Below are 23,773 nucleotides of genomic sequence, written 5' to 3' on the forward strand. Positions count from 1 at the left end.
GCAACGATTTGCAAATCACATAAAATCATATTTTACTGAAAATAGACCAAAGAAAACATCGATTGTTGAAACGGAGACATTTTTTGTTTTCATGAAAAATATGTGCTCATTTTGAATTTGATGGCAGCAACACGTCTCAGAGAAAGTTGGGGGAGGATCATGTTCACCAATGTGTTGCATCACCTCTTGTTTTAACAACACTCTGTAAACGTTTGGGAACTGAGGAGAGCAGATTTCTGGAGTTTTTAAAGTGAAATGTTTCATGATGCTCCAGATGTTTTCAATGATTGACAGGTCTGGACTGCAGGAGGCCAGTTTATCAGCGGACTCTTCTACTAGAGAACCATGCTGTTGGAATACGTGCAGAATGTGGTTGGACGTTGTTCTGCTGAAATAAACAAGACCTTCCCTGAAAGAGACGTTGTCTGGATAATCTTTACACAACTTTTCCAGTCTTTTGTCGCCCGTCAACTTTCTTGAAACATGTTGCTGCCATCAAATTCAAAAGGAGCAGATATTTTTCATAAAACAATAACATTTCTTTGGTCAAGCGTCCCAATTTTGGGGGAAACTAGGTTGTATTTTCACGCCAGGTGTTTTGCAGTTTAAACAGCTGTATTTTTAATGGTAAACAGTCATTAACAGGTTTTTAGTGTGAACTTGTTTAGTGCAGCTTTCAATCTCTGGCTGAAGATACTTACAGGAGACACCAGAGTCCGAGACACCAGAGTCCACGCTGCTGCCGCTAACAGAATCCTTTGAACCTGTGAAGGAAAGAAAGTGTGTTCAGGTACAGCGAGTGTATAAAATCTGTCTGCTGGGTGTAAAAAAACAACAACAACAACCCAAAGTAGAATTAAGTCAAGCACCACAGGATGGAGGTCAATGGAACATCTTTATAGAGGAGAACACTTACCGGTGAGGAGTTTGGTGTCCTCGGGTTTATCGCCTACACACACACAAAAAACAAAGTTAAAATGTTACACTGACAAAAACGAACAAATATTCTCCACAGGATGGAGGTCAATGGAACATCTTTATAGAGGAGAACACTTACTGGGGATGAGAGGGACGGTCACGGCGTGAGAACTGACGGAGATGGCTAGACACACACACACACACACACACACACACGCACACGCACACGCACAGGAAATTGAGTTTATTTTCTACATGAACAGAAACAGAGAACTTTTCTTTTAATTTGAACTTTAAGACTTAAAAGCAAAAAAAAAAGTCCATTAACTCGATCGCTCCTGTAATTTTTGGGGCAAAGACTCCAAACAAATCTTCGTACATTCGGGCGGTTAAAACGGTTAAAACGGAGAGTGCAGCGATGGAAGCACCTGCTGCCGACCGGTACCAGTCTGTTACATGTTCCCGGACTGGGTTGAGGAGTCGTTGGTTTTAGGACTTGATGGTACACTGACCTCTGAACAACCTCCACCAGACTGACAGACATGAAGTAGTTACCTTTGATAGTGTTGGCTCCATTTCCGGCAGCAGATCCTGTAAATATAAGCAAAATAAATGCGGGTCGAGGGTGGACGCAGCCGCGGACTTTACCACGCCTGACACGTGCAAAGTTTCGTGAGGTGTGGAGCATCCCTGGACCTTAAACATCTACTGCACCTACCCAGACAGCCTTTTTTATACAACACGATCAGCAGCACACCGAGCCCGACGAGGACTACTACCACAACAGCACCACCGATGATCCCTGCATCTCCACCCAAAGGTGGAGCTTGGTCTGAAACAGAGAACATCCACGTTAGTTTCATGTCTTCACTTTCAGCTGGATGTTACATGCCGCGGTGCGTTTTAATGAAACGTAACGTCAGCGTAAAGATGTCATTATATGACACAAAAAACCTTCAACCTCGAGTCCAAGTGAATGTTTCGACCAAATATTAACAGAAGTTCCCTCCCGGCGTTCCCGAGATATCGTGCTCACGAGAACGGGATGGACCGACCGCAAAACAAAAATGACAAATGAGGAAAAACAAGAAGAAGTTTCTGACCCCAAACTTCGGTCACGCTGAGGCCGGACGCAGCGTGAATGATTTCACACCTGTACGTGGACAGGTTGGACTTTAAAATCTCCACGCTGTCTCTTCTCTGGAAGGTGTCGTCCTCGTTGGGACGGACGCCGGTGGACATCAGTCCGTCCTCTACGGTCAGGACGCGACGGTTCCTCGTGATCTTCAGGACGATGTCTTTGGGATAGAAACCGGTGGCCAGGCACGACAAAACCAGGTTGTTCTTCACTTTGGCCTCTATCGAGAACATGTACACGTCGGGGGGCGCTGGAACGAAGACAGGAAGTAAAGTCATGTTTGCCGGGCGGCTGTGAAACCGGACACACAGTGACTGATATCCTCTAAATAAACTGAATGACTCATCAGTCGCTATGACAACAAAATCCAACAGGAAGACTTTTTTTTTTTTTTTTACAGCAGGAATGTGACACAAACACACAACAAAAGTTCAGACCAATCATCAACCATCAGTGATGTCATCAACCATCAGTGATGTCATCGTTGGTTTGTGAACGTTATGAATCCTCCAGTTCAGATTCTGTCCGTCACCATCTTTGCTAGTTCGGAGCGGTTTGGAGCAGGAAGTGACCATATTTGGACGAGCTGGGGGAGGAGCCAGCGGTGGATCTGACCGATCTGATTGGAAACCTGACGATACTACGTCCCGCCCACCGATAGCTGTAACCTGACTGCACCACAGGCCTGTCAATCAAACAGACACGCCCCCAAAAACAGGTCTTTTTGAGGCCTAATATCTAATAATAAATAAATTTGCGTTATAATTTGTGGAGGGTAAAAAATTCACATCGTATAATGATCTTATGTAGGTTTGTTGTGTGTAGTTATTACAATTAGCACAAAAAACTGCGTATTACCAAAACTACTTGGAGAATCTCTGATAACACTGAATATAGACGCAGGTTTTATTTCATGTCGTACGTACGGGCCGCTTTAAACTGCAGGGTCTCGTATTCCTTTAAGTTTTTCAGGTGGCGCATGCAGTTCTGCTCCAGCTTTCTCCTGGTGACCCGCATCAGAAGCTTGTCGTCGTTCCAGTGCTTCGCTATGGGTTCGGCCTCCGGCGTGTCTGCGACCCACACGTAGCCGGTGTCGTTGATGGACAGGATCGGCCTCCCGTCCACGTTGTACGCGTCCACGTTGTACGCGTCCACGCCGCGGCGGAACCGGAGCGTGTTGTCGGGCTGAACGTCGCCTTCGCAGCCGTACAAATACCGCAAATGAACATCTGAGAGGACGGAGACATAATCAACACACAAACAAGGGGAACGGATGAAAAACACATCTGGACGAGGGGTTTAAAATCATAATATTAAATACGGTAAAGATTTATAATATTTACGTTACGGACTGTCAAGAACTGGATTTTGCGATGCAGCATTTATCCATAAATTGATGCTCTTATTGTGGATTATAAATCCGTCATCTTTCACAGATCTTACCTGAGGTACTGACTTTCATTTGCTCCATCATGAAGTGGATTGTGAGCCTGAACTCCTCCTGCTCCTCCTGCAGGTGCTCCCTCTCTTCCTTCCAGCTCCAGGAGACGAGTTGCTTTTTCCCCGAAGTCGGTTCAGGAACTTCGATGGTCCGGTTGTTCAGCAGGATCCCGGGAGTGAACTCTCAGACGCCCGGCGCTCCGGCGGGTTTGAAGACCGCCATGTGAGCGTAAACGAGGGAATGTGTCTCTGAAATCACACAGATGGAATATTTACAGGGTTCGACCAAGTCTGCGCGGTAACGTCCTGTTTTATCGGACATTAATAACTAACACTAGAAAATCTTCTGTATTTGCTTTCCAAGTAACAAACAACACCACATGTCCAAATGTTTTTAGCGGATAACGTTTAAAACGCAAAGTAGCGGCCGTGTTGGGAGGGCTGTCAACACGAGGAAATACTGTGACAGTACAATAACAAAATAGGTCGATGAATAAAATAAAAATAAATAAACATGGATGGATTTTAATATATAAATTCTCTTGAAGGAAAAATATCATGAGAAAAAGATATATATATGATTCAGGAATTTCTTCATACAGTTGGACAGTTTTGTTACTTTTCTCAATAAAATGTATGAATGATTCTGGTTCATTAGTACAGAAATTACATTTGTTTTTGATGTCCAAAACTTTTGAAAAGTATACATTGGTTGGATATATATATATATATTATGTCGAATTTGTGTGTGGACTTCTCTGATCTTATTGGTATATATCACTATATAATTGATATGGCAGTAGCCAGCTGGTACCCTGACAGGGCAGGGTACCAGGCGAGAAATACCTTCATAACTTCATCATAAATAACTACGAGGTCACCTTCAGCCTACGAGGTCAGACGTCACAGAATCCCCAAAGTCACTTCCTGTAATCCTGATGTTAACACGCACTCCTCTCCAGAGGTCTCAATCGGTCGATGAACAGAAACTTAAGAAAAAGCATTTGTGTCATTTTTCCGGGGTAAAAACTTCCCCTTTTTTCCCGTGTAACTTCACGGTATCTTCACGGTATCTTCACGGTATCTTCACGGTAACTTCACGGTATCTTCACGGTATCTTCACGGTATCTTCACGGTAACTTCACGGTAACTTCACGGTAACTTCACGGTATCTTCACGGTAACTTCACGGTAACTTCACGGTAACTTCACGGTATCTTCACGGTAATCTTCACGGTAACTTCACGGTAACTTCACGGTATCTTCACGGTATCTTCACGGTATCTTCACGGTAACTTCACGGTAGCCCCCCGCCCCGACTCAGAGAAACCGGTCAACTTACCGCCGTTTACCGACTGTCCGGTCCCCAGAAGGACCGACACCAGCAGGATAAACATTTTCAAGGAAACTCGGACTTGTTCTCCGGTTCTTGACTCGGTTTTATCCCGAAAGATGGACCCTCCGTCAAGCGTCGATCAGGTTCCTCCTGTTACTTCCTGTTCGTGGTGCGTTCATGGCGGATTGTGTTGCCTTCACGTCACGACCACTTTCTGACCGACGTGTTGCTTATTTTGATTTACATTACTCGCCAAATTAGAGATAAAAAATAGATTTAAGACACAAACTGCTTTACAAATATTTCTTTGTCAAAGAAGTGTCTTTAAGACAGGTCTGAAGTTTACGCCGGCGCAGCCGCCAATCAGAAGACTAGATTTCAGTTGCTAGGCAGACTACTTCAAAAAAGGTTCCCAAACGACAACTGCTTTGTTAGAAGTATCTTGACCATTTCTTTAGTCAAAGTAATCTTAAAACTGAGCAGAAATGTAATTTTACAAGTAAAAAGTCCCGCTCAAAAGTTGAAAAAAATTCAGTTTTACAAAAGTATTCACAATAAATTTAAATAATCAAATGCAGCACAGTAGTCACATTTAAGAAGCTAAAATCAAGAAATTGAAAGAAAAAAGTTTTGCAAAAAAAATTAACAAAGATCCAAATGAGATCAAGTAAATTTCCTGTAAAATGACCAATTCATATATTGAATACTTATTCAGACTTATTACATGACCATGTGGTGTCATTCATAACAATTGATTTTATTTTGCTCTCTTTGTAAACAAAATGTTAGAAACAAAAGCATATAGATGTAGCTGAGTAAAATGTTTATTAAAATGTATTTGTAGAAATATATCTGCATGTACATTACATGACATTACATTTCATTTAGCGGACGCTTTCATCCAAAGCGACTTACAATAAGTAATGTCATGTAAATAAAGTACTTCAGTAAAGTACAATTTAACCCCAACTTTGAATTTAAGTACTGAACTTTTCTTTCTTTCTTTATGTTACTTTACATGATAAACTGTAGAAATAGATCAACACTTGAAGACAGATTTCTCAGTTTAAACTTTCAAAGATCACGTTTCAGTTTTAAAAACTTCAGAGATATTAAAAGTCGATAAAAAGCCCAACTTCTCACTAAAAACACGACTTCGACACAACAAACTGTCTGGAGATCAATTTAAATGTGTTTTAAAAAGAAGCAAAGCGAAGTAAAACTCAGGAGTAAAATAAAGTTTTATATGACCAGTGACATGAATCCACTCATGTAAATACTTTATTCAAAAACTTTTTCATGATTAAAAAAATCCACTCACATGTAAATATAAAAACAGTTATTAAAGGATAATTAAATGTCTGTAATAAAGCTGGAAACAAGTTTATTTTTGAAAGTTCATTCACATTTCAGCAACTAAAAAGCTTGAAAACCACAAAACAGCTCAAGAACCAAAAGCAAAAATAAAAACATTGCACACAACATTCATATTTCATGATGAATAATGATTTAAAAAGAAAAATCAGTTAAAAGTCCATTTCTTTTCCTAATTTAAGGGTTTAAAGATTTATTCCATGAACCTAGCCTGACTCCGCCCACACCTGGCTCCGCCCACCTGCCGCTAATATTTTTCAACTCTCCTTGACTGGAATTTTTATTTTTTTTAAATCGCCAAAAGTTAGACACTGCTGGCGTTTTTTTTCAGTACTCTGAAAAAAAGAAAAGAAAAAAGACCTTTGTCCACCTTGCCCAATAAAAATTCTGCAACTAAAACTTATAGTTACAAAAGAATCATGAGTCTTGAAGTGCTCCGTTTTTTAAAAGCTTTTTTTTTTTTTTGGACTGCATTAAATTTAGTATCGGCATCAATTTGGCACTTTTTTCATTCAAGTCTGTATTAAACGGCTAATTTCTCCTTAATTCTCTCGTTTGGAGTAAAAACACAATTTCAGATGATTATAATAACAATAATCAGCAGAATCCATCGGGAGTCCATTTCAGTTTTGAGCTTCTAAATGCACATTCGTTTAATTTCTCATAGATCGGCGCCGACCTTTAATCTCTTAAATCGGCTCAAAGATTGTTTCATTAACAACAACTTTGAGGTTCAGCATATTTTTAATTTGATTTTCTTTCTTCTTTTTTTTTATCCATTTTATGAAATCAACAGAACCATATTTTACAGCTGATCCATGAACTGAGTTTTTCCAGGTTGGCCTTTGTTTCTTTGAATTCCCCGCTCAGTCTCCATCCCCTCCTGGTGGTGAGTGTGTGTGTTGCGCGTTATTTCTGGATCTTTATGAACGCTACTTCAGACCCCGCTGTCTTCCCCGTCCTGCCGAGGGTCTGACTTGTTGGAGTTGGCTGCCGGGATGAAAAGTAGCGTTATTCAATATGTTCAATAACACTAAAAACATGGAGGGCTTCAAACTCAACAGAAACCGGAACCGATAAGATGATCACCAGGCTACAAATAACTCTTAATGTTAATACATATACAACCCTGTTGCCAAGAAAGTTGGTTCAAATGTAAATAAAAACAGAATGCAACGATTTGCAAATCACATAAAATCATATTTTACTGAAAATAGACCAAAGAAAACATCAATTGTTGAAACGGAGACATTTTTTGTTTTCATGAAAAATATGTGCTCATTTTGAATTTGATGGCAGCAACACGTCTCAGAGAAAGTTGGGGGAGGATCATGTTCACCGCTGTGTTGCATCACCTCTTGTTTTAACAACACTCTGTAAACGTTTGGGAACTGAGGAGAGCAGATTTCTGGAGTTTTTAAAGTGAAATGTTTCATGATGCTCCAGATGTTTTCAATGATTGACAGGTCTGGACTGCAGGAGGCCAGTTTATCAGCGGACTCTTCTACTAGAGAACCATGCTGTTGGAATACGTGCAGAATGTGGTTGGACGTTGTTCTGCTGAAATAAACAAGACCTTCCCTGAAAGAGACGTTGTCTGGATGGCAGCACATGTTGCTCCAAAACCTGAATATATCATTCAGCATTAATGCTTCCTTCCAGATGTTCAAGCTACCCATGCCATGTGCACTAATGCATCCTGTACCATCACAGATGCTGGCTTTAGAACTGAGCCGATAACAAGCTGGATGGTCCCTCTCCTCTGCAGTGTTTCTGGATCATGTTTCTATCTGGTTTCTTTTTTGGAGAGTTTTAACAGCATTTGTTTTATTTGTTTTTATTTCTTTATTGAAGTGTTCCTGAGCCCATGCAGTGATTTCCACTCCAGAATAGTGTGTTTTTAATGCAGTGCTGCCTGAGGGCCCGAAGATCACCACCATCCAATAATAGTTTCCAGCCTTGTCCCTTGTGTTCAGAGATTTCTCCAGATTCTCTGAATCTTTTAATGATATTATGAACCGTAGACGATGAAATCCACTAATTCTTTGTAGTTTTATCTTTTTATACCCAATCATGTTACTGATCTGTTGCCAAGGTAACCTAATTAGTTGACAGATGTTCCACCAGGTGAATTTTTTTTTTTAATCTTTACACAACTTTTCCAGTCTTTTGTCGCCCGTCAACTTTCTTGAAACATGTTGCTGCCATCAAATTCAAAAGGAGCAGATATTTTTCATAAAACAATAACATTTCTTTGGTCAAGCGTCCCAATTTTGGGGGAAACTAGGTTGTATTTTCACGCCAGGTGTTTTGCAGTTTAAACAGCTGTATTTTTAATGGTAAACAGTCATTAACAGGTTTTTAGTGTGAACTTGTTTAGTGCAGCTTTCAATCTCTGGCTGAAGATACTTACAGGAGACACCAGAGTCCGAGACACTAGAGTCCACGCTGCTGCCGCTAACAGAATCCTTTGAACCTGTGAAGGAAAGAAAGTGTGTTCAGGTACAGCGAGTGTATAAAATCTGTCTGCTGGGTGTAAAAAAACAACAACAACAACCCAAAGTAGAATTAAGTCAAGCACCACAGGATGGAGGTCAATGGAACATCTTTATAGAGGAGAACACTTACGGTGAGGAGTTTGGTGTCCTCGGGTTTACACACACACACAAAAAACAAAGTTAAAATGTTACACTGACAAAAACGAACAAATATTCTCCACAGGATGGAGGTCAATGGAACATCTTTATAGAGGAGAACACTTACTGGTGTTGGGTATTTGGCCTACACACACACACACACACACACACACACAAAAGACAAAGTTAAAATGTTACACTGACAAAAACGAACAAATATTCTCCACAGGATGGAGGTCAATGGAACATCTTTATAGAGGAGAACACTTACTGGAGATGAGAGGGACGGTCACGGCGTGAGAACTGACGGGGATGGCTAGACACACACACACACACACACACACACACACACACACACACACACACACACACACACACACACACACAGAGAGAGGAAATCAAGTTCATTTTCTACATGAACAGAAACAGAACTTTTCTTTGAATTGTAACGTTAAGACTTAAAAGCTACACAAAAAAAGAAAAAGAAGAAGTCCATTAAATCAATCGCTTTTTCGGGCAAAGAAATCAGATTTGATGCTTTTCTTTGCTGCACATGAAGTTTCAACTGTGTGTTTTCTAGGTTTTGTCTGTCGGTTGTAATAATAACAGACATATTTTCACTCACTTCTGTCATTTTTGGAAGATGAATCCGGTCCGGTTCTTAACTGTGAGCTGCTTCAAGCTAAAACTCTTAACAGACTCAGAACTCAAGTTTGGATCAAAGACTCCAAATAAATCTTCGTACATTCGGGCTGTTAAAACGCTCCGTCTGTCACACTGACCTCTGAACAACCTCCACCAGACTGACAGACATGAAGTAGTTACCTTTGATAGTGTTGGCTCCATTTCCGGCAGCAGATCCTGTAAATATAAGCAAAATAAATCTTTATTTTTGTATTAACAGAAAACCCGTTCTGATTGAAGGCTGCGATCTCGTATTAACGATGAGAATAATGATGATTGACAGGACCGTTCGCTCCAGGTGACCTTTGAGCACCTCGTGAAGTCCATCATAAAATAATAATGTGACACCTTTGGACCTGATTACATGATGATACACAACACAACCTGGAAGACTACATGACATCGTACGCTGCACCTACCCAGACAGCCTTTTTTATACAACACGATCAGCAGCACACCGAGCCCGACGAGGACTACTACCACAACAGCACCACCGATGATCCCTGCATCTCCACCCAAAGGTGGAGCTTGGTCTGAAACAGAGAACATCCACGTTAGTTTCATGTCTTCACTTTCAGCTGGATGTTACATGCCGCGGTGCGTTTTAATGAAACGTAACGTCAGCGTAAAGATGTCATTATATGACACAAAAAACCTTCAACCTCGAGTCCAAGTGAATGTTTCGACCAAATATTAACAGAAGTTCCCTCCCGGCGTTCCCGAGATATCGTGCTCACGAGAACGGGATGGACCGACCGCAAAACAAAAATGACAAATGAGGAAAAACAAGAAGAAGTTTCTGACCCCAAACTTTGGTCACGCTGAGGCCGGACGCAGCGTGAATGATTTCACACCTGTACGTGGACAGGTCGGACTTTAAAATCTCCACGCTGTCTCTTCTCTGGAAGGTGTCGTCCTCGTTGGGACGGACGCCGGTGGACATCAGTCCGTCCTCTACGGTCAGGACGCGACGGTTCCTCGTGATCTTCAGGACGATGTCTTTGGGATAGAAACCGGTGGCCAGGCACGACAAAACCAGGTTGTTCTTCACTTTGGCCTCTATCGAGAACATGTACACGTCGGGGGGCGCTGGAACGAAGACAGGAAGTAGAAAGTCATGTTTGCGGACTCACGACCGTCCAAAGACACAACACACACCGACATCGTCTAAAAACAATAAACCCAACAAACCCCAAAGAAATCGGAGCGATTCTCTCGGTGATCCTCGATCTTCTAGAATCTCTACTTCAATCTGAAAACAGGTCTTCATGTCACTTCAACTACCGCGCCTCTGACGCATGTTGCTTATTTCATATTTTAACTCTATTTGTGCTTAATTTGATTTGTTTTTATTAGTTTCTTATGGATCTCATTTCTTTTCTGTATTTTTAAATGTTCCTTTATTCATGTGTTTTTATGTGAAACGCTGCAGGTCATTTTCTTGTATGAAAGGTGCTCTACAAATAAACTTTATTATGATTATTAGTATTATTTGGTGTCATACGTACAGGCTTTTTTCATCTGATTGTTGCTGTAGGTCATGAACCTCTTCAGCCAGTCCATGCACTCCTTCTCCAGGTAGCCCTTGGTGTACTCCTTCAGCACCGGCACGTTGTCCCACTTCCTCTTGGTGGTCAGGGCCTCGTCCGTCGGCGCCACCCACACTTGGTGGGCGTCGTCGAAGGACAGGAAGGGCCGGGCGTCGTAGTTGTACATGTCCACGCCGCGGTGGAACTTCAGCGAGCCGTCGGGCTGAGTTTGGCCTTCGCAGCCGTGCATCCACTGCAGGACGTGGATGTCTGGAGGACGCAACACGTACGAGTCAGCGGACCTGAATTCGACGCTCTTATTCTGTGATTAAAAGGGTTCCTTCGCCGGATCTTACCCGATTCGTTCTGCCTCATCCTCTTAATCAGGATGTCGATGTTGACCTTGAACCACTGCTGCTTGCTGCGCCGCGAGTCGGTGCCTTTCTTCCAGTAGTCGTCCTCCAGCCGCTTCTTCATCCAGTCCTGCTTCGGCACTTTGGCCTGAGAGTCGCTGTCGTAGTAGTCGATCATGCGGTCGTCCAGCAGACCCATGGCGGTGAACTCGTGGATCCCCGGGGACACGGCGGGTTTGGAGAGCGCCGTGTAGATGTACGTGAGGGAATGCATCTGCAGCTCTGAAAAAAACCACAACACAAGTGAATATTTAGGAGCAAGATCTTCACCAAACCATCGTTAAAAAGATCCGTCCGAGTACGATCCCCCGTTTCCCAAATAAATTGGCACGCTGTGTAAAATGTAAATAAAAAGAAAACGCAATGATTTTGCAAATCTCACCAAACCACATTTAATTGAAAGTAGACCAAAGACAACATGTCGAATGTTTAAGTGGAGAAATTTGATCGTTTTGGAAGTCACAACGAATTAGGTTACCATGGCAACAGATCAGTAACATGATAGAATACGAAAAGAGAGTTTCAGAGAGTCGGTTGGATACGTTCACCGCTCTGTAAAAAAAACTGCGTGGGCAAATAGTGCAACAATTTAAGAATAATGTTCCTCACTGTAAAAAATTGCAAAGAATTTAAATGATTCGGCACATCATTGAAAAAAGAGACTCTGAACTGTTTGAGCAGCTACAATTATATTTGAGGCAATAATAGGACATTTCACTTTCAAAACTCCATAAACTGGTCCCAAATGTTTACAGAGTGTTGTAAAAACAGCGATATAACACAGCGGTAAATATGAGTCCGTCACTACTTTTTGTTGCTGCCATCAAATTTTAAATAAACGCAGATTCTTTTATGAAACAATACAAATTTCTCAGTTTGAACATTTGTTACGTTGTCTTTTACTCTATCTGCAATAAAACTTGCAAATCATCGTGTTCTGTTTTTATTACCATTTTACGGGGTTATATTTAGGCAAGACAACAGAAACAACAACAAAAAAGCATTCGATGTCATTTTTAAGTTAAAGTTAAAGATTTTTAAAGTGAAGTATTTTCTCTTTTGCTTCTTTTCGGAGTTTTATCTGATTCTGACCCGACATCTTATTTATTGTATACGGATTTGTAATTTTTCTTATTGTCTGCACCTATTTTATTTCCTTCCTGTTTCTATGCTGCTGTGACGACTAAATTTCAACACCGTGGGATTAATAAAGTCTTACTTTATCTTATCTATCTATATAAATGTCAGAGGCATCTGAACAATGCGGTCTGACCACACACACACACACGCGGGGAAACCAACACACCTCTATCTTGTTTTATCACAAGACTTCAGAACATTTCCTTAAAAAACAACGGAAACTATTTCCTCTAATTGAAGCATTTTAGGGTTATTTTCGAAGATTTTGAAATAAGCTATAATGACAATAAACCTGCTGTAGCAACAGTTCAATGTTTTTTTTAAATTTGGGATACATTTCCTCTTTTTGAGTTATAAGAATCCATTAAATACGTTTTAGTTTAACAAACATTTGGAGATGGCTTAAAACCTTTTTTTTTACATTCACACATTCTTACAAACTAAATCTTCAACGTAATTGTAACTTTAAGTATCATTAAAATATTATCATTTTTGTGAGACTTCTGCGTATTTGAAGCTCCGTAATTCGATAATCGGCCTGTTTGTTGATTACGTGTAAAAAAAGACTAAAACTCAAACTAATCGTCTGTATCAATAAACTAAACACCAAAATTGTTGACTTCCATCGAAGAATCATCTATTTAATTCAACTCGAAATAATCGAATTTCAAAGACGTCACAACATTTACTTTCGCTTTTGCCCACCCGACACGTCGTCGTGTCAGAAATCGGTAACTTACCGCCGATTACCGACTGCACGGCCCCCAGCAGGACCAACACCGGCAGGATGGACATTTTTAATGAAAACTCGACTTCTCCGGTTTTATTCCAAAAAATTGGTCCGAGTTTTTCTCCGTGAAGCCGCGACGCGACACGACGCGACGCGACACATCCAGCTGTTTCCTCCTTCAACTGTTTCGTGGTGCGTTCACGGCGGTTTGCGAACATGAGAACAAATTGCGTCTACGTCAAGTCACGCCCACCTTTGTACCCGCCGACGTGCTGCTTATTTTGGATTTTACACCGCACGCACAAATAAAAACAGATGAACTACAAATAGTTATTTGTCAAATAACTTTCTTAAATAGACACCTGATGAATCTTTTTTTTTTTTTACGTTTTAAAGTGGATGTTACAGATTAAAGTGGAAATTTACTAGCATCAATGAACGCATCACGACGAGCTTCCTGTTTTTTTTTTTGTCCTTGTTTGTTGTTGACGTTAATAAATGTGTTCATCTTCGATATTTGGAAAAACAATAAATAAATATCCAGAGTGGTCGGTGAATTCATGGGTTTTAAAACCCGGAGAAAAAAGCTGCTGTAAAATTACAGGAAATGTGCCTCGTGGGGGGGGGGGGGGGGGAGGGGGGGAGGGAGGAGGGGGAGGCGGGAGCAAATCAGAAGAGTAGAATTTAGTTGCTCGGCAGATTACTTAAAAACATGTTTCCGAAGGACTTCAGAGGCGCTGATAGAGTGTAGAAATACTCTGTTACAGGTAAAAGTACTGCTTTAAAGATGTTTACTGGTGTAAATGTGTAAAATGATGGTGTTCCTATAAACAAAACACAAGCTAACTTAATAAAACTACACTAAATATCTATTTATCTATCTATTGCAATTTTGCAAATTCCAATTAACGCAAATTCAATTTGCAGGAGCTTGTAATTTTAATTTTACAGCCAAAAAAAACATTGTGACCAGAAGCTCCGCTGAATATATTATATATGTTATATTACAACGTAAAGTCTCCTTTCAAAATAAAACTGACTATTACTAAAAATAAAGTGTTCATTTCCAACCAGCGAGGCTCCGCCCCTTCTCGGGGTTTTAATGGTCTTATCGGGAATGAGTCGTGTTTTCTCCACACTTCCACCTGTAAGAGGCTGAACTCTTGTTTTTTAGTGTTGAATGAATAAAAGCTTTTATTTTGATGGCAGATTGTAGCCGTCACTTTTAAGACACTTTAAAACATTTCCAAACAGAAAGAAAAAACAGGATTAGAAGTCCAATATTCCTGCAGCAGGATTATTACCACAGGAAGTTAAGATCCTCTTTAAGCAGGTTCAGAAAAATCTTTTGCTCATTAAAAAAACAAAAACAAAAAAAACACTTAAAACTCGCAAATTACATCTCAAATATAAAAACTAAAAAGTTGCTGCACAAACAATTTTTTTTTTTCAAAACAACTCTTTATTTCGTTGCTTCTATTAAACAAATGATCACATTTACAAAAAGGCCACCTGCAGTATCAGACTCCATCTATGTACACTTTTGATGTGACCTTAAACTTTCAGCTTCTTTTTTGGAAACGCTGCCGTTGTCCTCCGTCCGTCCGTCCGTCCGTCTCTCTGTACATCCGGTTACTTAGAAAATAAATCTCTCTTTGTTTTTGTGATTCAGAGGAAAACGTGGGAAACTTCTGCTTTGATTTTATTGAAAATGTAAAACATGCTTACAGGGTGAATTTTTTTTCCGTTTTTTTGAAAGGCAGCGATTCGCTGAGCAGCATCTTCCTCGTCACTCGTCGTCGCTTCCACCGTTCCTCCTCCTCCTCCTCCTCCTCCTCCTCGGAGCTCCCTCTCCGTCCCCCCCCCTCCCGTCGGTCCATCTTTTCCTCCCGAAGCGGAAACCGAATCCTCCCTTCTCGCGGCTGACGGCCTGGAGGCCTCCAGCGATGGAGGTCAGGGCTTCGTTCCTCTTCCAGCCGTCCTCCCCCTCGACTCCCTCGGGGTAGTGCACACTCTCCGGAGAGTGACCCCCGAGGAAGGGAGACAGCGGCCGGGTCATCGGGTCACCCCTCTGGGCCCTCGGCAGCTGCTCTTCCTCCCAGGACCTGTCCTCCTCCTCCTCTTCGTCCTCCTCCTCCTCGGGCTCCGGCGGGGCCGACTGGCGGTCCCGAGGCCACCCGACGCCGGCTTCGGGCCGGACGTCCCCCGGGTCCTCCAGAGCAGCCCGGAGGTCCAGCAGGACGGACTCCAGCTTGGGTCCGTCCGCCGTGGGCGGGAGGGCGCCGAGGGGGCAGGGGTGCGAGGTGACGGGGAGGAGGAGGGGGAGGAAGAGGAGGGCGAGCTGCGAGGCACCGAGATGGAAAGAAAGTCTCATCTGAGAAATAAAAACAAAGCATTTTTATAAAATAAGACTTTACTAATCCCACGGTGGCGAAATGTAGTCGTCATAGAAACAGTTATAAAAAAAAGATGCACACAATAAACATCAGGTTGTTTTCTGTTTTCATCTTCTATCAACTAGATTTTAATACATTTAAACCAAAACCTGCTCATGAGTGAGTAAATAAAATGACAGAAATTATGAAAGAAATGATAAAAAAAGAAAAGAAAAGAAAATGCATTTGAAGTAAGAATTGGGTTTAAGATCAAGTGAAGTCTCTTTTTTTATCGTATTTATCGAGTTTCAACGTGGTTTTTAAAACATAAAAACCTGTAACAAATGAACAAAAACACAGAAGTCAAGTAAGTCAAGTAAGAGACAAAGATGTTTCTTAAAATCTAATATTTGTGCAGCAATAAAATAAGAAACATATAAATCAGACAAACAGAAAAAAAGAACAAAAAAGATTTCGACGTGGACTCGAGGAACATCGAGAAGTTTACGTTTGATTTTTGAGTTCATTCAACTAAGATTTATCATTTTTTCTCATTCAATTAACAACACGTGCACTTATTTCTAAGCTTAGAAAAGTTTTGATTAAAATACAATAAAATACTATAAAATACTCTGCATTCACTACATAAAAAACAAGATTATAACAAGTTCTTTATTGTTATGTTGAACACAAAAATATTTTGCCGTCTCAACATAAAACGGCCACAAGTTTTCTGCCTTTTTAACCAACTCACTATTAAGCAGTAAATATTATTTAATAAATATTAGCGACAGTTACAGATAATTCTGTGGTCTAAAAACACAAATTAGAAAAAGTATGGCCAATAAATATCAATTTACACAATGGTACACTTGACTCTTTTTTTGGCTGCTGGTCAAAGTCGGACATTTAAAAGAACCGTTCTGAGCTCTGGTGATTAGTCCTTATGATACCTTAAAATATTCATATATTAATATTTAAATTGAGTCAATAACTCCAATAGTTGGGTCAGTTAATGACAAAGAAAGTCTGTAAAAAAAAAAAAAAGTTATAAATATGTAAATGAATCAAAATCGGTTGAAGAATTTTTACTGAAAATCTTAAATAAAGTGGAAAATCTTCTGATCTGTCAATTTCAAACAAAAAGAAACAAAATATTCACCAGTTTGTGATTTTTCAGAAATCTTAGAAACAAACCCGTCAATGAAAAGAAACACTTCCAGAATAATTAAATCTCAGTTCACCTGATGTGCATTACATGTGATTATACTAATGTACTTCCAGAAAATATCATTATTGATGTTTTCTTCAAAGGAAAAATCATTCAGAAACATTCAAAATGTTTAGTGGTTCATATTTTACTGCCATATTCAACCAAATATTCAATTTCACATCATTTTTGACCATTTCTATCACAACAACTGTGTAAAATTTTACAAAAATTTTGAAAACCCAGAACAAATGATACAAAAATGCTCAATTAGACAGTAAAATTTCATAATTTTTTGAATGTAAAAAATCTCAGTTTTGAAATTTAAAAAAGAAAAAAGAATGTCAACAAGTGCAGTACTTTAGTAAATTCACCACTGGGGTTTTTTCTAACTTGTATTTCTACTTGTTTTCAAAGTACTTTAACTTAAGTACAGTTTTTGGCTACAGTACCGACCTCCGAGTACAACAGAGTCAATGCTTCGCGTCATTTACCACCAACGAAGAAGACAAACATCCCAAGTTTCCCGTTTCCTCTTACCTTGTGCCGCGTCCGACGACTTGCCGTATTTCTTCTCCAACATTTATCAACCCTAACCTTTTTAACCCCCCTCTCCCCCCGGCTGACGTAGGCCAAGACGCCGTCATAACCTTCATTCTTTCAGCTGAGAGACGTCAGCCCACTCCAGCGGTGGAAGCTGTCTCAATTATCGCGGCCTGATTGGGAGGACGGCCGATTCATTAAGATGTTTCTGAGCAGAGAGAGAAAGAGAGAAAGACAGAGAGAGGCTTCTTCTTCAGGTTTCTTGTTGGCGTCGTTATGAAGGTCGTCGCGCCGGGAAAACAGACAAACCTGAAAGAATGTCATTCAACACGTTTTTTTAAAGGAATCCTACTCAAAAAGCAAAAGAAGCCATTCTCTGAATTAAATTACCAACGATTACCCTTTCGATAATTTGTTCTTCACAAAAGCTTTTTAAAAGACAGTCAGCCTGAGGAATATCAGCAGATGAATTGCAAACAAACCAAAAATAAAAAGTATGTATTTGAAAGGTTTCAGGTTTCGGACTATTGATTGGTGAAGAAAATGAGGAACCAAAGTGGGTTAAAGAGGTGAATACAGATGTGAACCATTCAGGACTGAAAACTGTTTCAAATTCTTTCTTTTAAGTAAGGAAAGGTGTTGTGTTTGAAGGAATGAATTTTTCAGCTGTTGTCTAATCAAGAAACCGTTTGTGACACCAAAAGAAAAAACTTCTTAAAAATGTTCTTGTAAATGATCGTATAGGTATTGTTTTTACGTCTTATTGAGTTAATAACTTTAAACCGAGTGCCAAACGGCCGTGACGTCACCCGTTGTAGCTGTTTTTGAAGCCTCCAGTTCAGATTTTTGGCCATCACCATCTTTAAGACCAGACGTGACCATATTTGGACAAACTGGGGGAGGAGCTAACGGGAAAATCTGACTTGATTTGACAGTAGACTCCGCCCACCTAGACTTCCATTCACCTAACTTGAATGGGAGTCTAGCGGAGACACAGGTTTCTTTGTAGCCAGCCCCCTAGTGGCCATCAGTGGTACTGCACTTCACGGCTTCACCTTCAGACCCGAGAAGCTACGAACACTTTTATATCCGGTCTGAGGTGTAAACACGAAGGAACGAAGGGAAACTCGGAGGAGGGAGACGTATTGAAACAGTCGACAGTTTATTTAACTTTTGTGGTAAACAAAGCAGCAACGTTTCATCAAAGTGTTTCTTGTTTGTGGGAAAAAAACTTGCAGACCTTAAACCTCTTCAATATCGGCACCTTCAGTCACCTGCAGCTGGATGAAGTTACTGCTAATAAGACTTCTGGATCTTTTTACGGTTTACTCTTTAACTATTCTCTAATACCGAAAAGCTGTTGACCAGCAGTAAGTGGTCCCAAAGTGTTGGGGTCAACTCCACCCTCTGCTCCTCCTCCTCCTCCTCCTCCTGCCTCCCCAAAGTCCCCATAGGCATCCAGAGAGGAGACACACCCAGGTGCGCTCTGGGAATCGTAGTCCAGGAAGAAGGCGGGGCTTTGCAGCAGCAGCTGGCGCGACGGACGGTCGGCGGTCGGGCTCGCCGGTGGCTCGTCGAGCGGGGCGGTGAGCAGGCAGAGCTGCCGGTGGTCGATGGTGCTGGCGGGGAAGGGCCGCGACTGGCTCGGCGGGGAGCACGCTCCGGGCGGGGAGCCGGTCGCCGTGGTTACGCCTCTGGAGGGAACAGAGGGCGAGCTGACCTGAGAGTCGTCGGAGTTGAGGGAGCGCCTGAGTTTGGCTCGAGCGTTTTGAAACCACACCTGAGGGGAAAAAAATACGTTAGAAGATTATTCTTAATTAGTCATTTTAGATGTTAGAGGGCCGATGGACTCCAGATGTGAACAGGACCACGTCAGAACCAAAATGGCAGCCCGCCTGTGATCGACACAAAGAGACTCAAAATAATAGAAAAAGTAGAAATGTTTTCACTGGTGCCTGGTAGCAGTTTTTCCTCCCGCCAGGAGATGGCAGTAATGCACCTCACAAACCAAAATAATGTCCCGGTACCTGCAGGACTCTCTTGGGCAGGCCGGTCTTGTGCGTGAGGCAGGTCCAGTCTTTGCCGTCGGGGTTGTGCTTCTGGGCGAAGTACGACTCCAGCGCTCTGAGCTGCTCGCTGCGGAAACACGTTCTGATTCTCTTGGTCCGCCGGCGGGTCCGTCCGCCCGCCGCCGCCCCGTCGTCCACCCGTGGCTCTGGGCTGCTGACAGACTCCTCCCCTTCACCCGACACCTGGTTTTGACCTATCGAGAGTGTTAAGATAAAGCTGTGGAACAAACCTCTGCTTTAGAAATGCACATTTTAGCCTCTTTCAGTTCGTAGTTTTGAGGCTAAACCCGCCTGATGGGCTACAACTTTTACCAGATAACTGTCGAACTACTTCCACCATGTGATTCAAATCCACTCCAAAAAATGTAACGGGTTGGTGGTTGGCCGGTGCTACAGCCTTGCTAGCCTGGTGTGAACTCGACCCAATTTAACTGTGTCAATATGGTGCAATATTTTGCAGTTGTTCCATCCTACTGGGCGTAGACCTCAGGTTCATTTTAACCAATCAGCATGCGCCGACACTGCCACCGCTTGGTCCGCCCTTCAGAGTGCAGCTTTGCAAACGCTAATACGAGCCTACGAGTTGCCAGACTGTTATTGACAGAGAAGAAAAACTGAAGGTGTGAGCGACAGGTGGGCGGAGCCTATGCTTTACGCCCTTCCACCAAATTCTACAAAATTTGTCAAGGTAGTTTTTCCGTAATCCTGACGACAAACAGACAAATAAACCACACTGAAAACACTTTGAATGGGAGTCCAAGGAGCCAGAGTTTTTTTTTGGAGCCAGGCCCTAGTGGCCTTCAGTGGTATTGCAATTTAAGGCACTTCTGTTTGTACCTGTGGTCTAGGAGGCGATGTTTGATTTGAATCTTTAAATGACCTTTATAGCCACTGCGTTACGTTTTCTACCAAATTTTTTGCATGACGTTAGTGCTTCCCTAATTTCTTCCAATCTCTTTTTTTAAACTCTTTAATAAAGGAATATAAATGTGGTTATTTTTTCAGTTTTGGGGACCTTACTTACATTTTTTTTGTCTTTTATATAAGCCACTGAATCTGTATCTTTTTCCACACGCAGTTTATAAAAACAACACACTCACCATCTTTCACGTTGGGTTTGGGCCGGGGGTCGTTGGGGTCGTTGGGGTCGTTGGGGTCATTGGGGTCGTGGGGGTCGTGGGGCGGCGGGGCGCCGCCGTCGTCCCGATAGTGTGACTGACAGTAGAGATTCGGTCCCTGCATGCAGTACAAGTTCCCAGGCAACAGTTCCACATCACACTCCTGCAAAAAAACACCAGAAGAAACATCTGCATTTATTTGTCTTTTTTTTTAGGTCATAAAATTAAAATATCTACACATATCTGTAAAAGCTAACCAGGCAGGAGAAGCAGTGAGGGTGGAAGGTCAGCTCGCCGGATCTCATGACCAAAGCGGAAGCTGGGATTGGCTGGAAGCAGCGAGCACACTGGCCGCCTCCGAACATCCTGACCAGGAAGAGGAAACCAATCAGATATTCAAAACAGAAGAAGTGTTGAACAGGAAGTGAATCAGGCTCCAGGTGGTGAATACCTGCAGTAGTCCTGCTGGCAGTAGATGTTCCCGTCTCTCCAGTAGAGGGAGGGGTGTGTCTGCAGCTCGCAGCGACATTGGCTGCAGCGGAGGCAGACGCTGTGCCACACCCTCCCGGCAGCCAATAGGAAGAAGCGGTCGCACACCCGCTCGCTGCACCCGGCGCACGTCATTGGCTCCTGGATGGAGACGGCCGTTGGAGCCTGAGACGAGGTTCGGAGGACAGACTTATAATGTCATAGAGACGTAAACGCAAACCGTTAAAAGTATATATTTTGGACGGAATGCAAACATTTTTATTGTACGTATTTAGTATTTATATGGTCGATTTTAAAAAAAATATTTTAGTTTTGGAACTTTTTATTACCAATTATTTGCAATTTCAAATTTCCATCTTTGCCTGAAACGTGCTTTAGACTTTTTATTTTAAAAAAATTTTTTTTTAAATAATAATGAAAAAAGATATTTGAAAGCTCTATAAAAAGAAGCTTTACTTTGTCTTAAAATTTAAGTCACTATTTAAACTGAGACTGAGAAGAACTAATTTGATCAAAATACAAAGTTTACAGAAGAAATGAAGAAAAAGTAAATTATTATGCTGATATTTTAAAAACAGAAACAAAACTGTCAATTTCAGCAACAACAAAAACATTTTTTACAGTATTTTGCTTCTTGCTTCAAGTTCTGATGTTAAAATATTTAAAACAATTGAAACAGGAAAGAAATCATTGGAGATCAAATTTATGTCACCAGTCAAACCGGCTAGTTAGTTTGGTTAACTTTTAACTATCAAATATAAATTTAGGTTTAGCTTCATTGCTTGTGATAGCAAACGTCAAAACTTTTTTCTTCTTCCATGAAATATGAACTAGTCAATGAACTGGGCTCAGCAGAACCCATCAACTGCTGTTTACTAAGCTACGCTAGTTAGCTAGTTAGCATTTAGCTAGCTAGCTTTTTTCTTTTTTGTGTGTTGTTGAAGATTTATCTTTTGTCACATTCACTTATTGAGATAAGGAAGCATCAAAACAGATTTTTCAATGATATGAAACAGGAAAAAATTAGGTTAAGCTAAATCTATCTGCTGTTTTCTAAGCTAGGCTAATTAGCATTTAGGACTAGGTTTGTCACTTTTGTTCCTATAATATAATCTAAGATTTGTTCTGTTGTTTTTGTTCCTAAAATATGACACATTTTTATGAAATATGTTTTATAAGGGTTAGCCATCCAAAAGTCAGATTCTGGTTTGTTTATAGTTACTTCGTTCAATTTCCACATAGACAATTAAGTTCATTTTATAATGTCAATAAATAGCTGTTAAAATGTGAAGTGAGGTGGGCGTGTCTTTAAAACCGTCTGTAGGTGTCGAGGACTCCGACGGTTGAACGCAAAAGTCAACCGCGACCAAAACCATAAAACCGTTGTGACGGTTTGGAGCACGTTTGCATCGACACGACAAAAAAAAGAAAAAGACGTTTATAATCACGTTGTCAGCTGCAGCGGCGGCGTCGCCCTCCTCCGCCCCCGCCGGGCCGCCGCCGCCCGGCTCCGCCTCGTCGCCAAGGTCGCTGCCGTACAACAGGTCCTCGAGGGCTCGGTCGTCTGGCGACATCATGATTTGGTCCTGAGGAGGCGGAGGCGGTTAATTATCGTCTCGCTCCGTAATCACGGCGCCTCATTAGAGCATTGAAAAAAACACTCGTTTATCTATTAAGAAACACGCAGCACACAAAAAGCGTGACGTTTAATTATTTTCATTCGTGTTTATTATCCATATCTACTTTTATTATCTGCGTTATTATCCACAAAAACTGTTTTTTTGTTTTAGGATTGTTCTTTCTTTATTGACCAGATTCAAAAACTAAAAATAGTAAACAGATTAGTTGCTCATGAAAATAATTATTGCAGCATAAATCTGTATGATAAAAAAAAAAAAAAAAAAAAGGCAGCAAAAGGAGGGAGGAGATGAGCAGGAGCTTACCTGTCTGGTTTGGAGGCCTCGGGTTTTTTTGTTTTTTGTACTGAGTGTGCTCCGTATGATCCCTTTGACCTTAAAGAAGAAGAAGAAGAAGAAAAAGAAGAAGAAGAGGAGGAAGAGGAAGAGGAGGAAGAGGAGGACTCTCCAGCTTTATAAAATCCAGAGCTTCCCTCCGGCTCTCACCCCTTCAGGTGTGTCTGCATCCTCCCGTCTTCTGCTTTGGGGATCATTTCCACCTGACCTGAAGCTCCACCTCCATCCCTCCACCAATCAGCTGATCTGACCACAAGTCCCCCAGGTGAGGTCCCGGTCCCACACCTGGAAACCAGAAAGGCCACCCCCCCACCTCCCCGCCCGCTTAGAAGGATGCGTGAGAACAGACGTGATTGGCCGGCCTGGTTTAGCGGGTGCTTGGGTGGGCGGGGCCTGTCCCAGGGGACCAATTAAAAGAGGCGTTTAAAAATAAAAGGACACCTGGGATCTGTGCAGGAGAACGAAGACTCACCTTTTTTTCCCCCGCGGAGTCTTCCAGGTGAGTTCTGCCCGTTTAATAAAAAGGGGAAAATTTTAAATAGCTTCCGAAAGGTTTATCGCACCAAAAAAAAATTGGATTGTTTACTCACAAAAATGCCACAAATATGGGTTTCAGAAGACCCTAAAATACAGCAGTGGTCACCTACCGCTATCCAACC

General features: G+C 41.6%; 4 protein-coding genes across 6 annotated transcripts; all 4 read right to left on the bottom strand.

The window, feature by feature from the left end:
- Nucleotides 1-458: 458 nt before the first annotated feature.
- Nucleotides 459-13,536, bottom strand: LOC138627746 (H-2 class I histocompatibility antigen, Q10 alpha chain-like). 3 transcript variants are annotated; one of them, XM_069710303.1, is made up of 10 exons: nucleotides 13,348-13,536; nucleotides 11,411-11,689; nucleotides 11,034-11,324; nucleotides 10,330-10,614; nucleotides 9,945-10,058; nucleotides 9,667-9,702; nucleotides 9,113-9,157; nucleotides 8,969-8,986; nucleotides 917-949; nucleotides 462-764 (listed from the first exon to the last, which is right to left on the bottom strand). In XM_069710303.1, exons 1-10 carry the CDS (start codon nucleotides 13,400-13,402, stop codon nucleotides 622-624), a joined length of 1,299 nt encoding a protein of 432 aa, XP_069566404.1. In that variant the 5' UTR covers nucleotides 13,403-13,536; the 3' UTR covers nucleotides 462-621. The 3 variants fall into 3 exon arrangements, with proteins under 3 accessions (XP_069566405.1, XP_069566404.1, XP_069566406.1); XM_069710305.1 differs by lacking the exons at nucleotides 462-764; nucleotides 917-949 and adding exons at nucleotides 6,199-7,195; nucleotides 8,619-8,681 and having other exon boundaries at nucleotides 13,348-13,534; XM_069710304.1 differs by lacking the exon at nucleotides 917-949 and having other exon boundaries at nucleotides 459-764.
- Nucleotides 1,689-3,682, bottom strand: LOC138627752 (RT1 class I histocompatibility antigen, AA alpha chain-like). Its single transcript, XM_069710315.1, has 3 exons — nucleotides 3,500-3,682; nucleotides 2,983-3,285; nucleotides 1,689-2,306 (listed from the first exon to the last, which is right to left on the bottom strand). Exons 1-3 carry the CDS (start codon nucleotides 3,528-3,530, stop codon nucleotides 1,951-1,953), a joined length of 690 nt encoding a protein of 229 aa, XP_069566416.1. The 5' UTR covers nucleotides 3,531-3,682; the 3' UTR covers nucleotides 1,689-1,950.
- A 1,197-nt stretch (nucleotides 13,537-14,733) lies between the features above and the next one.
- On the bottom strand, nucleotides 14,734-17,423 carry qrfp (pyroglutamylated RFamide peptide). Its single transcript, XM_069710337.1, has 2 exons — nucleotides 17,379-17,423; nucleotides 14,734-15,711 (listed from the first exon to the last, which is right to left on the bottom strand). Exon 2 carries the CDS (start codon nucleotides 15,709-15,711, stop codon nucleotides 15,127-15,129), a length of 585 nt encoding a protein of 194 aa, XP_069566438.1. The 5' UTR covers nucleotides 17,379-17,423; the 3' UTR covers nucleotides 14,734-15,126.
- Nucleotides 17,424-18,801: 1,378 nt separating this feature from the next.
- On the bottom strand, nucleotides 18,802-22,718 carry LOC138627779 (LIM/homeobox protein Awh-like). The gene is made up of 6 exons (XM_069710354.1): nucleotides 22,590-22,718; nucleotides 21,104-21,306; nucleotides 20,910-21,018; nucleotides 20,721-20,815; nucleotides 19,493-19,751; nucleotides 18,802-19,245 (listed from the first exon to the last, which is right to left on the bottom strand). Exons 1-6 carry the CDS (start codon nucleotides 22,716-22,718, stop codon nucleotides 18,802-18,804), a joined length of 1,239 nt encoding a protein of 412 aa, XP_069566455.1.
- Nucleotides 22,719-23,773: the final 1,055 nt, after the last annotated feature.

The sequence above is a fragment of the Brachyistius frenatus genome, unplaced genomic scaffold (assembly GCF_029030835.1).
Source record: "Brachyistius frenatus isolate BFR_SWC_R1_liver_20210118 unplaced genomic scaffold, ASM2903083v1 Contig_91, whole genome shotgun sequence".
Taxonomy (NCBI): domain Eukaryota; kingdom Metazoa; phylum Chordata; class Actinopteri; family Embiotocidae; genus Brachyistius; species Brachyistius frenatus.